The following is a 16807-nucleotide window of genomic DNA, read 5'->3' as shown; positions in this document are numbered from 1 at the left end:
TCCAGTTCTGATGTGGGCCAACGGAGGGGAAGGGTTCATCGTCACACAAGTAAACCACAAGGGATGCTTAGAGATGTGTAAGACTTGACACAGTGGCTTGGGCTTTCCAGGCCTTGCCTCTGATGATGGCAATCACTTGGTATTTCAAAGAAAACTATAAAAATCTGGTAGCCAGCTGATGTGGTCGCTTCTCACAGAGGTCTCGTTATGATCTCTGTGTCTGGCCTTAGATGTCTGTGAGTCTTGTTATGGCAACAGGTGAATCACTCAAAAGTGTACCACTCAAAATGTGCTGAGATTAGCACTCAGATTTGAGAAGGACACAGAGATGGAAATCTCAGTTGGAATTGGACAATGTCCCCCAAAATGGAGAGCTCTCCTGTGCCTGGCTTGCCCCACAAAGGTTTCCGTGCAGGGACAGCTTCTTAGAGCTGGGGAACACCTTGGTGTTCCGGCTTGTAAAGCTGCCATGTCGATGCTGTAACATCCCCGCCAGGCATAATCCTCTCCCTCCTGGAAGGAGTACTCATGTTAGCAAGGTGTGTAAGACTAGCCAGTAGCAATAATTTTCTGAGCAATTGCCTTTTTTCCAGCTGAAGCAGTTACTGTAAAACATTCCTTGGGGAGTGTCAGAACTCTACAGGTGTTACATGTAAGTAAAGTGTTGAAGACTTTTTAAAAACAAAACAAAACAAAAAAAAACTTACCTGGATTATATTTGCCTTAGGCTTCTACATTTAAACAAAAAAAAAAAAAAAAAAAAAAAAAAGAAGCTTTTTTTTCCCAACAAAGCTGTAAAAATGCAAGCAACATCCTTTCTAAAGCCTTTGTGTATAAGTACATCGATGCACATGCACTTTTTTTCTTGGCAAGAGGAGCGATGTCAGAACACACACAGTGGGATGCAAGACGTTCATTGTGTTTGGTGTGTGTGCATGCGAGTGGTTCTTTGAAAGTGCAAACTGCTGTGTGAGAGGCGTTGGAACCACATGAAAGGGCTGCAGCTTCGGGGCAGAGCCGTCAGGAGGGTGCTCTCCAGCTTTCTTTTGGCTTGAGCTGGCTCATGAATGGAAGGTGGTGAGCTGCCTTCGGGATGCAGAGGGGAAATCTCTGCTCTCTGGAAGATTTCTTGCTTCCCTCCTGAAGTTGCCCCTTGGTAAGGATGCTGCATGCCCTGTGCTACAGCCGTGGGGCCTCTCAGCTGGAGCACACGAGAGCACAACTGAGCTGTTGGATCTAGCACGTGTTTATTATCTGTTGATGGGTAGTTAGCAACTGCTATTAAGTACAAACCCAGAATTTTTAAGTGTCTTTATGCAAATCAGATTAAGATGAGAACTGTGTAATTAAGTTTCTAAGTTTTTAGTGAGACAAATGTCTAAGCTCTAGACACTTCTTACCTGCTTAGAGCAGTTTAGCATCAGGTGAGCAGCAGGACAGTGCAATGCCCCCTTCCTGGGGCTCCTCACCTTGCACCATGCTGCGTCTGGGGTGTTACACCATGTTATTTTGGGTACCAAAGTACTGTAATGGCCTGTTGGGATGGGGATGCTCGGTGCTGCCCGCCACCACTGGCTGAATTGAGTTGCAGTTTGTGTTAGCCCAGTCCTGCAGTGGGCATTGATCCTGCCCAGAAGGCTGAGCAGCGAGGGAAGCGCTCAGGAAGCTGGCACCCAGCGGTCCTGGTGTGCTTCTGCCCCTTCCCAGCTGCTCTGGCCGTGGCACCAAACCTGCAGCATCCCAGTCCTGCCTCGGGCTCAGTCCCTCAGATGGACGAGCAGTGTCAGAGCCAGCAGAAAGCCAAGCAGGTGGCTTTCGAAAGCAGCTCGTGCCCCCCGAGACGCAACTGCAGCAGCAGTGCAGGTGCCGGGGTGTGTTCCTGTATAATTAACGCTAATGATACGGACGGGGGGTTATTTATTACAGGGCAGCTGCCCGTGCTAGCAGAGCGTGTGTGAGCAGCTCTCGGTGCTTCCCGGCACTGGGACAGGGGCTGTGGGGCCGTTGTGCTGCTGCTCGGGGGCTGAAGGCAGCCGAGCTGCCCTGCCCAGGGGGCACGGGGCTGGGGGAGGCTGCAGGAGGTGGGTTCAAAGCTGCAGAGATGCAGGACAGGACACGCTGGGGAGCGGGGGGCACCCACGCTCCTGGATATACCGGGCCTGGCACAGGGAGGTCTCCCCGCCCACGGCCGGGTTAGGAGTCTTGCCCCAAAACGGTTTTTCCTGTGTCAAAAGGATTTGGCAAATTGAGGCCCAAATTTGTACTGACACGACAACAGCTTCAGGCGGGCCAAATCTGCCGGGGGTTCATCAGGCTCTCGGGCTCTCCAGGACCAGGCATTTCTTGCAAGAAGCTCCTGACCCTCGTGGTGTAGTCGAGCCCTGAGAGGCTGGAGACCTCGCAAGACCACCCTAGCCTAATCAGGGGCTTGTTTGGCTGCTAGGAGAGGACCCGGTAAGGTCTCTTGTGTGCGTGGCTCCTGCTGGGCCACAGACAGGACTCTGGCAGGCTCAGGAGCAAACTTTAGTGGCCGGTTTGTCTCTGCATAGCCTGCCTGTGACGGATTTACGCGGGCATTTCTCCTGCTCTGCTGCTTCAGCAGGCATCACTGCCCTTTTCTGCTGGTCTGATGGCTGGTGCTGGGTGAGGGGTGCCAGACAGACAGGCTGAAGGGTGGATGCCTTCAAGTCCACTTTGGTGAGAGGCTGAGTTCTGCCCTCGGCTCAGCGTTTTGGCTCTGCTGTGCCCCTCCTTCCCCCCGCTGGCTCCAGCACCCCCTGGCTCTCACCGAGTCCCCCCGGGAGCGAGCAGCTCACGGCAGCCTCGTGATCGTCTCTCCGAGGGAAGGCTTCAAAGGCAGGGGCAGCAGCGCTGCACTGGGAGAGGAAGGGCTGTAATTAGAGCTGCAATCAAGGTGCAATCAAGGGCTTGCTCATCCTGCCCCTGCTCGTACACAGCCCTGTTTCCTCCTGCTGCCCAGCACGAGTCCGGTGCTCACGGCCTGCTACCGCCTGGCAGATGGATGGCAGCAGGACGGGTCCCCATGGCTGGGGTGCTTACTGGGCTCCTGCCTCTGTGCTAGAGCATCCTAGAGGTGTCTGACCATGCTCTGGGCTCTGGAGAGCAGATGGGGACAGGGGCTGCCCTCGGTGTGTCGGGTGGCCTAGCCGAGGAAGCCGCCCGAGTCGGGTGGCAAATGCCCTGGGTCGGGCCGTGTCCAAACAGCTCCAAGCGTAGCGGGGCCTCTGTGTGGCGGCCGGCGTCTCTGGGTAGCAGCAACGCACCGGAGGAATCGGCCCTGAGAAAGTCTGGAAAAACAATAGCAATTGTTCTCTGTCTTTGTTCCCTTCCCTCCCCGGATGTTGCGGCAGAAGGAGCCGCGCTCGGCGCCTTGCGGGTGGGCAGAGTGAGCGCAGCTGCTGCTGCCCCTGCCCCAGCGGCACGCTGACCCTGCAAGCTGGAGCCCACAGGCGTCCTCGTAACGAGCAGCCTTTTTCCAAGAAACGGGCTTGTTAAAATGTGCAGGGCCTCGGCACCAGACGGTAAACATGGCACCGCTCTTTCCAAAGCCTGAATCATCGCAGTTAGAATAATGAGAGCTGTACACGGGCGAGCGATGGCATCGGGCCACGATTCTGTTTGTCACAGGGCGAGACGTTTCCTTGCAGCTACGGAGCCAAGCGGTGCGGAGCAGTGGTGCAGGCAGCGTGGTCCCAGCCCCACGCCCAGGATCTGGTGCCTGGGCTGGGAAGGCTCCAGCGGTGCTGGGGCTGGTGGCACCTCCGCCTTTTCCTCCCAAGGTGGGCTTCAGGGGACACAGAGATGCTGTGCCCAGCACTTGCTGCACTGCACTGAGCTCTGAGCAGAGCCGCACGTCCCCTGTCCCTGCAGGTCCTCGGTGATCCCAGGCACCTGGGGACAGGTCCTGGGGCTTCCTTGGCTTGGCTTCTGCTGTCAGCCGCCGTCTGCATGCTGCAGGCTGAAGCGTGTGGTCAGCTGCTTGCTGCCCGCATCAAAGGGTCCAGTGCCCCCGCGGGGTGGCTGTGGGGATCCCTCTGTGCGTGGGGAGCAGCCCCGGGGCGCAGGCGTTACCCCAGGCAGCCCGTGGGGAGGTGCAGCTCATGGGTTGCTCAGCCAACCCCTCCTGCTCGCAATTCCCCACACAGAGCATTTAGGTGAGCTGCTGCTCCCGGCGGAGGAAGGCTGGCAGGTTTGTAAAACCCTTCCCTGTCTCGCCTCGCAGCTTGCAGGTGTGCGCTCCGCAAACCCCAGGGGTCTCAGGGCCGGTGGCACTGCCGAAGAGGTGCAGAGCTGGGAGCAGGGAGCAGCGAATGTGTGATGGGAAAGCTTCGCCTCCTTCACGGCCTCTGGTTATTCCCTTCTCAGAGAGACCCTCGCCAAGGTCAGAGGCCAGGCAGGCTGTCGTGTTGCAGGCAGAACTGCTCTGTCCCCATCACACCCCATCATCGCCTGTCGGTCCCCCTCAGTTATTCTGCCTCCACGTGGAGCCAAGACCTACAGAAAACACACGGAGAACCGTTTCCATAATTTAAATGCTCTTAGGCACTCATCTGTGGTGACCTCCGTTCAAGTAGCAGTGATCGGCCAGAAATGTTTGTGGTCCTGGAGGTGGCTCAGCCCCTGGCAACGGGCCTGGGTCTGCTGGAGAGAGCAAAAAGGGGCAGAAAAAGGGAAAAGCCATGATCAGTGAAGGGCAAACAAGGGATCAGGCTGTTTGTCCAGTGTAGAGGAGAAGCAAGGGACGAGTGCTCTGTGCTGGGAAACTGCCAGCGAGACGTACAGCGCTGGAGCTGCTGTGGGCTTTTTTGATGCTGTTCCTAAAAGCGGTGCCTTTCACAATCCGCCTGGTCCTTTGCCCAAACTTTCCTGGGAAAACCTCTCCAAAATTTCTGGGAACTGGGTTTTTCACAAAGGGGTCAGGTTAACGGCAGTTACGGGTGCTGCACAATGCTGACAGCTTTACTGGTGCGGGGATTTCTTGTGGGAACTCGGTTCAGAAGGAGAGGAGCTCATGAAGGAGGACGCCTGCCAGGGCTTTCCTCCCCTCTCTGCTTGCTCCTGTTTGCTGCTGCTTCTCCCCCATTTGCATGGTGTCCCCCCCAGTTTGTGTGAGGACGTAAATGGGAGTTGCCAAAGCAGCATGAGAGGTCTCCACGTGTCCTGCAGCAGGGCTTTGCATCCCATGGCATGGCCGAGGAGTGGGACCCTGTCCCTTTATTCAGCACCACCACCACGAGCTCTGGCAGTGCTGCTGGATTTGGCCGTGCCCCTGAGGCGTGGTGCTCAGGGGTCCCTCTGGGTTCTGCCATGGCAGTGCCCCTACATGTGCTGCATTTTAGGGAGAAGGAGCTCTTGCCACGTGTTGGGATTAAAGACTGAAATGTAACAGTGATCCCCAAAATGTGGCTGGTGTCTGCAAATAACAAATGAGCTACAGTTGTGGAAACGCAGAAGCATCGTCCTGTGTGCAGGGCCCGGCAGTGATCGAGGTGCCCTCCTAGCCCCGTCCCCTGCATGTAAGCTCTGCTTGCTGCGTGTTGTCTCCAGCCATGTTTCTCAACCTTTCCTAATCCAGGGACGGCCAAACCTTTTTGGGAGAAGTCCAAGGATCATTTTGTTCAGAGCTGCCACATGGTTTTATTTACCGCCCAGAAGAACTAGGCAAACGTCTTGCTGTTTTTCCTCCTTTCTTCCATCCTCCCTTGGTTGCTTGTGCGCACAGGAATGTGAGCACACTTAGAGACAATTTTGCAGACTGCTTCCTAACGCTGCTGGGACAAGGAGCAGCTCCTGGACCAAGCATGGCTGTGGGCTTCTAGAGGCGGCCCCGTGCCCGTGTTTAACATCACGATTTGGTTTCTGTGGGCCAGCCCACGGCACTTCACCCGCTCTTCTCTGCTGTTCCAGATTCCCGAGGCCAAGAAGGGTGAAATCCTTTAGGACCGCCAGTGTCCCTCTCCTTGCTGCCCTCAGCCTCAAGCTTTGGGGTCAGCCCTGTTTGTTAGCAGTGTGTGGCTGAAAAGCAAGCCCACGCTGCTGGGCTCAGTGCTGCCTTGCTTCTCCTTTACGCTGACAAACAGCGATTTTTCTTTCCCAGAAAGAAAAAAATTCCCCTGGAATTTTTCTGCCCTAGGAAGTTCCTGGGTTCCTCCGCTGCTGGAGGGCACGACCTCACGTCTGGAGCTGTCCCCAGCAACTGCTTTTTGCCCAGGGATGTTCTCAAAGGTGGCTGTGTCCCCTTGGGAAGACAAAACCCTGCTGTTCCTGTGGTGCTGGGGCCATGCTAGTCGGCACCAGCGGGAGCTGTGGTCCTCGGGCAGCTCGCACAAGTCCCACTGCTTATGTAAATCCCCCGCCGAGGGTGGCGGGGCCGCGCTGCCAGCTCCTGGAGCCGTGCTTAACTGGACACATGTGTGCGGCCTCGCGGCGTGCGGCGGCGCCGAGCCGCCTTTGTGCCAACCTGTCGGGAGGCTGGGGCTGGCAGCCAGTGGTGCCTCTCCTCTGGATGGAGCTGCACGGGCACGATGCCCTAAATCGGGGAGGGGAGCACCCCTGGTAGCACGCAGAGGTGCCCGGGACTTTTGGGCAGCTCCGGGCACGGGGCAGCTTGTCGCAAGGCTTGGGGCCAAGGTGCGTGTTGGTGGGTACAGCTCTGGCTGTTCCTCCCCGAAAAAAGCCTGGGTTTTGCAGCGCAGCTCTTTGTCATTTTGCCCTGGCTGTCAGCTTTCTATTCTGCCGTTTGCCTCGCAGGAAGACTTTGGGGGGGGAGGGGGAGAGCTAATTTCAATTGTTCAGAGGATGGAAGTAACTTGTTTTGTGGCTAGAGAAAACGAGCAGAGCTTGCTGTGCGCAGGGAGTTTTTCCACTGCTGTCTCTCGTTTGAATACTGTAACCTCGAGGGTTTCCAAAGTGGTGTGTGGCACGTTTCTGCCTTCCTCGCAGCAGATTTGCTCCAGCTACCTGGCCGTGGGCTGCGAGCTTTGTGATGGGAATGGCCAGAGTGGCCGTGCATCACCTGCACTGAGGGAAAAATCCATCTTGTAGGGTCTGGCTGGTTTTTGGGCAGGGTTGGGTGGACTAGAGTGGATGGTGGATCTCCCCTGTACAGGCTGAGATCTTGCTCGGAAAGCAGGGGGCTTTTGGGTACAGCAAGGTGCCCACCTCGGCCTCCATAGGCAGGGGCGGCTCTCCCACCTCTCCCCACGTGACCCCAGAAAAATGAATCACTAAAACCGAAAGGAAGCAAAGCAAAAAAAAAAAAAAAAAAAAAATCCCTCCCCAGAGCTGCCTTCCAGAGGGTTGGGCAAAAGATAAAAGCTCCGTGAGGAAACGGGGCTCCTCCTCTCCCCCCGCGCCTTGCCATTTAAATGTCTGCACGCAGGCTGAGCCCACACTGCCCTGCAGCCTCCTCGGCAGCCCCAGCACCCGGCGTGATGCCCACGCAGGGGGACGCAGGGGATGGGTGTTAGCCCCCAGCCCGCAGCGGCTTGGCCCTGAGCAGTGCTCACAGCGGCCCCGCGGGAGGACCATGCGAGGGCACCGGGGGCTGTGAGCATCCATCCCTCCATCCATCCATCCGTCGGGGTGGATGGACCCCCTGCGGCCAGCCCCCCCATGTCGGCCTCGCTGCTGCTCTGGGCCGTCCTCCTCCACTGGGCCTCCGGCGGGGGCCTTGCCCGGGGCGGCAGGACGTGGCAGCACTGCACAGGTAGGAGCCGGGACCGGTGGCGAGGGAGGGCAGCTTGGAGGCGTTAGTGGAAAATACTGGGGGGCTTTCAGCTCCCTGTGCTGCTGGAGCAGCCCCCAGGAAGCGTGCTGTGCTGCAGGGTGCCCCATACCAGGCATGTTTGGATACCCCTGTGGGTTGTCTCGGGGTGACGGATGCATCCGAAGCCATCCTGGTGGCAAAACTGCCCCGGGAGGTTCCTGACTTGTCCCTCCAGCCGTGGAGCCGCTGCAGCCCCAGCCAGCAGTGTCCCACAACCCCCGGGTCTGTGCTCCCGCTGCAGAGCATGGTCCCGGTGGCTGCTGATCGTTAGCAGCAGCTGATGTGGAAGGCAAATTGGGGCTCACGTCTTTGGTTTTAGCTGGAAACTGCCTCAGTGAGGACACGGCCCTGCCTGCCTTCTCCAGGCACAGCCTCCAGCCTTTGGGCTAATCCCTTCCGCCCTTGGGGCAGCCCGGGGGATGCTAAACCCTTCTGCAAACCTGAGCCTGAATTCAGCTTGTGCTATTTGCTGGAGAAAAAAAAAAAATAATCAGAAAGCGGTTGTTTCCTGACAGCCGTGCACTTTTTTCTGGTCCTTTCCTAAGCAAAGTGTCCGGGGAGGGTGTTTTTCCTCACCCCGGCTGTTTCAACCCCACTACGTGCCCAGCCAGCCTTGCTGATGGCTCCCTCCTGCTTGGCCTCCCCTCTGTGCTTAAGCAGAGGGGATTTTGGTACAAACGGGGACTAAGGGCCCGCAAGCTGGATGTGTGACAAGCAGAGGGCCACTGCATGGACCAGCTCCTGGCAGGATCGCGCTCCGTGTGGGGGCTCAGAGCTGCCTGCGCCCCAGCTGCATGCAAGCAGGGGGTTGTCTCCCAGTGCCGTTTTTTCAGCTGGGTGGTGCCCAAGGGCTGTGCGTGTTCTTTTCTCATCTGGGGGAAAGCATAATTATTTAATGAGAGCTTTTCGCATCCGCTGGGGAAGTGCCTGTGTGCAGCTGGGGCTGGGGCAGGGCCTGCTGTGCCCCCTGCCCTGGGGACAGGAGCAGGAGCCTGTTGTGCCAGCACACTCGTGGGCACTTCCCTGCTCTCCTGGCTCTGGCTGTGGGCTCTGGTGCCAGCTGGACAGATGGGAGCAGAGCCCTTGGAAGCTTGCAGAGTGGGGATCAGCACGTGAGGTGCTTCATGCCATCGAGACCCCGCCACAGCATCCTGCCTGTGGGGTGGGGAGGCCGGCCTTGGCCCCTGCGGTGCTGCGGAGCGCTGTAGCCAACGCTGGACATGGGTTTGCTGCCCTGAGCGAGCAGGGGAGCCCAGGACAGGGTGGCTGGCACAGCCGTGACATGTCCCGCGGTCTCTCTGCATAGACCTGCGCCCGCTGGACATCCTCTCGGAGGTGGTGCCGGCCGGCGGCCTGGCCCGCGGCCTGCGGGTGTTCCAAGTGCAGGGGGTGCGCGGCCTCCAGCTCGCCGCCGCCTGGCCCCGGGCCTTGGGCTTCCCCGCCTCACGCCTCTTCGTCCACTGCGACCGCTTCCCTGAGGAGTTCTCCATTATCGTCACCCTGAGAGTCCTCGACGTCCCCGCCAAGGTAAGCGCTGCCGCTGGGGGCTGGGACCGGCCCCTGTTGTCGGGTGTGAGGCTGGGAGAGGAGCGGGCAGACCTTCCCTGGCCTCCTCCTGCAGAGGAACGAGTACATCTTCACCCTCATGGCCGAGGAGAGCCCCAGCGTGCTGGTGGGGCTCCGCTACGCGCCCAGCAAGCTCCACTTCCTCTTCTGGAGCCAGGAGCGCTCCAGCGGCTGGCAGACCCGTGTCACCTTCCGCAACATCTCCCTGGCGGACAGCCGCTGGCACACGCTCGTCCTGGCCGTCTCCGGCCAGTCCTTCTCGCTGACGGTGGACTGCAGCAGCCCCAAGGACGTGTAGGTCGGGGGCAGCTCCTGGGGGGCTTGGGGGAGAGGTGCTGGGGGACGCAGAGGGCAGGAGGTGCTCTGCCGGGTGGTTGTGTCCCCCAGCTGCCACCACGATGTTATCATCCTCTGCCTGCTGCAGGGTGCTGGAGACGCCATTTCCAGCTTCTCTGTCTGTGAAGAGAGCCAGATTTTACCTGGGCAACAGGAGGAGAAGGAAAGGCTTGTTCACGGTAGGTGTCCCTTGTGTCACCAGGTCACTGCGGGGCAGGGGTCCCCAGGCAGATCAGGGTGAAGGTGCTGTGCGCGTGGTCTTGAGGGGACCTCTGCTTCGCTGGCAGCCTGTGGCCTCCTGGCTGCACGGACTTGATGGGACAAATGTGCAACAGCTGGTGGCACAGTCTCGTTAATACAAAAATTACACCTGGGCCTGCCTGGTTCTGAGAAGTGGTGGCAGCAAAAGCCTTCTGCAGCTAACACAGCCCCTGCCACTGCTCCAGCCATGTCAGCTGTTAAACTGTCCAAGTCAGAGGTTTTGGCACGTAACGTTGATCTGAGAAACATGTGTGAATCACACTGAGTTGCAGCCTGGGAAGGAGGGAAGCAAACAGGAGTCTGGGGGAAAGCTCAGGTCGTGAACCACCTGCAGCTTCCATTTCCCAGCCTCACAGGACTCGCTCCTGTTCCCTTGCTCCTGCTTTCCCAGGGTCTGCTGAGGCAGCTCGTCCTGCTGCCAGGAGCTGACGCCACCCCTCGGATATGCCCGGCTGTGAATTTTGAAGCAGCCACACTCTCCATCCCCGCTGTTCTCCAGGACGTGCCGGTGAAGTCAGCGAGCAACGAGGTGCTGAAGTACCCCTACGGTCAGTGCTCGCCAGCGGGTGCTCGGGGCGCTTGGCTCTGTCCTGCCAGTGTTGCAGGGGGCTTGTTGCATGTAGGAGGGCACGGAGCAAGAGCATTTCCTAAGAACCCTGGAAGTCTCCCCTGGGGATAACAGAGAGAGTTTGGGGTGGCTTGAACTTGGGAAAAGGAGGAGGTGAAGCCGGGTAGCTCAGCGGGCAGGTGGCCACTGCTGCAGGTTGAAGGGAACTGGGGTCCAGGTGAATCCAGCCTGAACAGGAGAGGTAAGACTTGAGCCCCCCCAGTAACACGGTGGCCATGGGCTCACACTGTTGGTGCCAGCAGCCTCCTGGGTGCCAGCAGACAGCCATCTGGCTTGGGGTCAGGATGCTGTGTCCCCTGGTGCCCAATGGGATGTTCAGCCTTCTGCGTGTCTTGGGGTGAGCCTCTTCCTTCCTCCATCACGTGCATTAAGGGTGCCTGCCTTGCTCCTGTTTGTGCCCAGAGACTGACATGAAAGTGACCCTGGGGTCCCGTCCACCCTGCACCAAGCAGGAGAAGGCGCAGTTCTGGTTCAACGCCCCCCGGAGAGGGCTGTACCTCTGTGATGGCAGCACCTGGATTTCCATGCTGGAAGGTACTCGTATGCCATGCACGATGTTTGCCGGGAGGGGGGAAGCTCTTCCAGCATGAGAGGAGCAGAGATTCACCCTCAGTGGCACTGGGGGGCAGGAACCAAGGACGTTGACAACCAGCAGGGTGATACAGTGGGGTTGTCCCTGCATGCCTCCCTGTCTGTGCCCATATCCGTACTCTCAGTGCAGCTCTGGATTCACTCACACAGTGTCTGTGCTGTCTGTCTGTGCTGTGCTGTCTGTCTGTGCTGTGCTCTGTCCCTCCCAGTCCTCCTTAGGTCAGTCTGCCCGAGCAGGACAGCTCCGGCCACCAGGTGCACATGTCTGGGGTGCTGGGCTGCTCCCTGCTGCGGGTCCCCAGTGTGTGAGTGCTGCTGGTGCCAAAGTGCTCGCAGGTAGAGGGGAAGGAGCAGAAGGACTCCTCAGCCCCTGGAGATAGCGGGGCGAGCAGTGGGAAGGTGACAGTGGCAGGTCCCCACGTCCTTCCAGCCCTAGTGGCCTTGGTGCAGAAAATAGCAGGGCAACACTGGAGCACCCAGGCCTTGCAGGAAAGGGGATGGACTTTGAAAATAAAACTCAAATTTCACCCACATGCTCACAATTACCAAAATCCGTCTCCAGACAGTCATAGAATATCCCGAATTGGAAGGGACACACAAGGATCATCACTCAGGACTACCTAAAAATAAAGGCGTGTGTGAGGGCATTGCTGCTTCTTACACTGCAGCAGCCTGGGTGCCACGACCACCTCCCTGGGCACCGGCCTGCCCAGGCTTCAGCGTGAGAGCATGGAGCAGGAGGCACAGAACAACTAAGTCATCCTTTGCCCCTCTTCTGGGGCTTTTCTTATGACAGCAACCATGTGCTGGGTTTGGACGAGCTTTTTGTCTTCTCCAGGAGCTGGCAGCAGTTGGTTTCCCCATCCCTGCCTACCTCTGGAAGCCATCAGGACTTGTACCGTGCATCTCGGTGCTGAGCGCATCTCACAGCAGGGCCATCGAGTTCTGAGTTTTCCTTTCTGATGGTTTTCTAGCCAAACAGCGGCTGGACTATGTGGAGGAGCACCAGAGCCTGGTGACCAACTCGGAGACAATGGGCATCGAGGTCTTCACCATCCCAAAAGTAGGACTCTTTGCAGCCACTGCCAACCGGTACACCCCCCCGGGGTCAGCCGTCTACAAGTGGACTGATGGGAAGTTTGTGCCCTACCAGAACATCCCCACCTACCAAGCTCAGTCCTGGAAGTATTTCACCATAGGGAAAAAGGTGAGACTGCCTGGAAGGTTGTTTCAGGGCTGCGCCAAGCTGCAGGTGGCCCATGCTGGCTTCCCTTCACCTAGCCCAGGGCAGACCTGTGTCTCAGGCATGGTGCAGGGGGTAAATCCTCATCGCCTGTGTCTTTGACAGAGAAATGTTGATGCACGTATTCACCAGGTTAGGGTCCATCCTAGGGACTGCCCCCTGTTTGCTGAGGCACAGCTGCACCCACCCAGGCAACTGTCAGCCCCCGATGCTGGCAGGATCTTCCTGCGGGGTCATCCCCTTGCAAGGAACTCCAGGCCAGGCAAAAAAATCATCTGCTGACAGCTGCAGGGCTCCCAGGGGAGTTTGGATTGTCCCTACCCTGGTACCACCTGTCCTGGCTGCAGGGTTTTTCTTTGGCCTGGAAAATATTTTATTTCAGGGCACCATTATCATTTTTCCTGTTGTCATTTTACCTGTGATTTTTTTGTTCTGAACAACCTTTCCCCATGGGAAGCCTCCCAGCCTCCCAACCCATCCTTGCCCTGCCCGTGCTTGTTATGTGCCCCCATGAGAGGAGAAAAACGAGATGTCCTGGCTTGTTATTTTTCAGATCTTCCTAGCAGTGGCTAATTTTGAGCAGAACGACAGGGGTCAGGAGTTTTCTGTAATATACAAGTGGAGCCACAGGAAGGAGAAATTCATCACCCATCAGAGGATCACCACGCACAGCGCTAGGGACTGGGAGGCGTTTGTCATTGAGGGAGAGGCTTTCCTCGCGGTGGTCAACCACAGAGAAGGTACCTGCCCCCCCCTCCTGGGACGGGGCCAGCTTTTTGTTGGAATAATAATAAATAAATAGGTAATGATTAGGCTCTGGCTGGAGCTTCAGGAAGTTTCCAGGCTGGCCACCACACCAGGGGCAAGTGAAGATGCCCCCAGGGTCCTCTCCTTTGGGGGGTGAAGGGCTCCAAGGCGGCAAGGCTGGCAAATATTGCCTCGTCTGACCTGCTTCTGGGTCTTTATTCTATTCTTTCCTCACTCTGCATGTCCTTGTCTCCTGCAGGGAATAACCACAACATAGACAGTGTGATATACAGGTGGAACCCCCGGACCGGGCTCTTTGAAACCAACCAGACCATCCCTACCTCTGGTGCCTACGACTGGGAATTTTTCACCATTGGGCCATATTCCTTCCTGGCCGTGGCCAACACGTTTAATGGCACATCCACGAAGATCTACTCACACATCTACATCTGGCTCCATGGCTCTTTCCAGCTCTTCCAGTCTATTCTGGTAAGGTTACCCACTGCTCACACACTGCTTCTCAGTTCCCCTCTGGGTTGAGACAAGCCAGGGAATAATTTGGATGGCTGGTCCTCTTTAGTCCTCTGAAAAGGTAGCAAGAGTTTCCCGCTGGTTCTCCCCTAGGAATTGACCAAGGGAAGTTTGTCTTCTTCCTTGGAAGGTCTTAAGACTGGGTAGCATCCACACTGCACCCCTGTCAGGTTCACCACACTTCCTAGCATGCTTGGCTTGCAAAAGGCTTGTCCTATGTGATGCTTCTTGGGTGGCTTCTTTCCCCTCAGACCTTTGGTGCTGCTGACTGGGAGGTCTTTCATATCGGGGACAGAGTCTTCCTGGCTGTCGCCAACAGCCACAGCTACGACAGCGGGATGCCAGTGCCCTCTAATTTCTATGCCATCAACTCCTCCATCTATGAGCTGAACGTCACGGCCCAGATGTTTGTCAAATTCCAGGATCTCCTCACCTACAGGTACCTGTGCAAAGAGCTGGGGTGCTCCTCAGCCCGTGGTATTACTCTGAGCACCCCAAACTGTGTAGGGGTCTCTTGGAGGGCCCGGAGAGTTCACGGGGGCTCGCATGCTGCTGGAGCATGAAACTGATGGGGAGGGCAATGGGAGACGAGGCCTGGGCACTGAATCCCAGTGGGAATTAAGGGAAGGCCCTGGATTTGAGAAGAAGGAGGGATTTTCTTTCAGGAGCGGCCTGGGAAGACTGGGGTTTCCCAGACCTGGAAGATTGGGGCTGGGGATGGCCGGGTGCCTGGGAGTGGGGTCAGAGCAGGGTGGCAGGGCTCGGTGTGGGGTCAGTGCATCTCACCCACCTCTGCCTGCTTCATCCCCCAGCGCCCTGGACTGGGAGTTCTTCTCGATGGGTGACGACTCCTTTCTGGTGGTAGCAAACTCCTTCGATGGCTTCACCTTCTCTGTTAACAGTATTATCTACAGGTACTGCTGCATGGCTGGGGCAGGGCGAGCTCTCCAACAGACCTGGGGGCAGCAGGAGGACACGGGCACTCCTGTCCCTGCCTGAGGGGCCAGGTCCCAGCCTCGTGCCTGCACTGGCTGGCTGGGTGCAGGACACCCCACGGGGAAGGCACAGCCGTGGGGACGGGCGGGTGGCTCTTTGCTCTCCTGGAGAGAGCACAGGGAGGGTGCAAGGGGAGACAGATAGGCCTGCTCCCTGTCTCTGCACAGGCCTCCAGGCAGGAAGGGAAGCCCTCACCCTGAAGCACTGCATGGAGGTGGAAGGTGCCAGGCTCCAGGTCCGGCTTTCCTGCCCACTTTTAGTGCCCCCGGAGCTAACTGCCCTCCCCGTGCAGGTGGCAAGGCTATGAAGGCTTCGTAGCAGTTCACCACCTTCCCACCGTTGGCTGTAGAGACTGGGAGGCGTTTAACACCACCGAGGGCTCCTACCTCATCTACTCCAGTGCCAAGGAGCCACTTTCCAAGGTGCTGAAGCTGAAAACCACATGAGGTGGCCGAGGCGTACTCAGCTCCTTGCCGGGACTGGGACGAGCAAGGGCGTGGAAGTGGGAAGACCCCAGCCTGGGACAGACGAAGCCCAGGGACAACTGCAGCATCCACCCGGGGACGGCTGGCTGTGCGTGCCGCAGGGCAGAGAGGAGGACAGGAGCTGCCGGGCTCAGCAGCCTCCAGCCAGGAGGGTCCCAGAGCCCTGCTGTCACTTCCAGAGCTCGTGCAAAGCCAGGGAAGAAAAAGCCTGAGCAGAGCGTGTGCTCTTGGGTCGGGCATGTGGCAGCGGGGAGGAAACAACATGGGAGAAGGTGGGAATAAGTTGGCTTCAGCTTGGCTCTGGCTGCCTGACACCAGGGGCCCCAAAGCTGGCGAGGATCCCATGGCCCCACATAGCACGCTGTGCCTCGTGCCTGGGCTGTCTCTGGGGGTCCCTCTCTGCACCACCGCCTGCTGACCCTCCCCTCCACCGTGGCTGCTCTCGGTTGTCCTTGCTGAGAGGCGTGTGTGTATTGTACAAACCCACGGACCCGCTGCACAGCTGCAGCTGGCAGGCAGAGGCATTTGTCACGGCCGGCATTGCCTAGGTGGCAGGGCAGGCGCGCTCCTGGGCACTCATCCCGAGAGTTTTGTGGGTGTGTGTCGGCGTGTTGCTGGCCTCCACCGCCTTGTCTGGTCCTTACACCCCTGTGTGCAGGGTTAGGGATGCTTTTCCTCGCCTTTATCTGGGGTGATCTATTGCTTAACTGGGGCTCCAATAAACTGCGTGCACCCCTCCATGAAAGCTGCAGGAAGTCGAGCTGCTCTGCCCACAACGGGGGCTCCTCCTTTGGTCCCTAAAACCCCTCCAGGTATCCTCGGTTTTGATTTAAGGTTAATTGCACGCAGACATAGAGCTGCAGTGATTACAAAACGCCTCCCTCCCACCCGCAGCTCTGCACACCCCACCCAGACACACACGGGGTGCTGCAGGATGGGGGTGTCGAGACGGGCACCACCTGGGAGCCTCTGCCCCTGCTTCCAGCTTCAACGTGGGATGTGGTGGTTTGCAGCTCTGAGTTCCCATCTCAGCAATGCCAAGTGTTAGAAAAGTGGTGAGTCAAGACTCCTGAGATCATCAGGCTGGCTTAATCACCACCGGGTTTTTAAATAACAAGACCTGGAGTTCTTTTACCATCTGGTCCATGAGCTGGCACAAGTCACGTTTCCAAGGGTTTTGCCAAAGCAGGGATTTAGAGATGACTTTGTGTTTTAAGGGAAGCAAAGAGTTTGCTTTAACAGCCCAGCTGTGGGAGCTGGAGCTTAGAAAGGAGCCACTGAATATCTCTGTAAGGGGCAGAAGTAGTGGGGGAATCCCAAAGGTGCCCCCAGTCCTGCTGGGGGTGAGGCAGGTGGACCTTCTTCCCTCCACTATTTGGTGCTCATCCATGAATCCCTTCTCCCACTCTCGGTGGTGGGGGGACACCAGGGGCAGATACTGAGCAGGCTGTGTTGCAGCCTTGGCACACAGCTTTCTTCCCAACAGCTCCTCTTTTTTATTCCAAACATGACGAGACATCCGTGTGGCCAGCATTGTGGGCGAGTCTGCGAGTGAATTGGATTTGTGCAGGAAGACTTGGGGTGGGAACACTCAAACCGGGCTCATCCTGGAAATGTGTTCCTCAGCACAGTCC

At 57.7% G+C, this 16807-nt stretch overlaps 1 protein-coding gene across 3 annotated transcripts; it reads left to right on the top strand.

The window, feature by feature from the left end:
- Positions 1–7355: 7355 nt before the first annotated feature.
- TSPEAR (thrombospondin type laminin G domain and EAR repeats) lies at positions 7356–16733 on the top strand. 3 transcript variants are annotated; one of them, XM_072042434.1, is made up of 12 exons: positions 7356–7729; positions 9096–9316; positions 9411–9649; positions 9780–9870; positions 10344–10500; positions 10983–11114; positions 12146–12378; positions 12968–13154; positions 13421–13650; positions 13944–14131; positions 14505–14606; positions 14949–16733. In XM_072042434.1, exons 1-12 carry the CDS (start codon positions 7636–7638, stop codon positions 15004–15006), a joined length of 1932 nt encoding a protein of 643 aa, XP_071898535.1. In that variant the 5' UTR covers positions 7356–7635; the 3' UTR covers positions 15007–16733. The 3 variants fall into 3 exon arrangements, with proteins under 3 accessions (XP_071898535.1, XP_027320206.1, XP_027320205.1); XM_027464405.3 differs by having other exon boundaries at positions 14856–16733; XM_027464404.3 differs by having other exon boundaries at positions 7357–7729; positions 14981–16733.
- Positions 16734–16807: the final 74 nt, after the last annotated feature.

Source organism: Anas platyrhynchos, chromosome 9, assembly GCF_047663525.1.
Source record: "Anas platyrhynchos isolate ZD024472 breed Pekin duck chromosome 9, IASCAAS_PekinDuck_T2T, whole genome shotgun sequence".
NCBI classification, from domain to species: Eukaryota; Metazoa; Chordata; class Aves; order Anseriformes; family Anatidae; genus Anas; species Anas platyrhynchos.
Note: the sequence above shows the minus strand (reverse complement) of the source record. Positions and strands in the feature narration are given on the sequence as shown.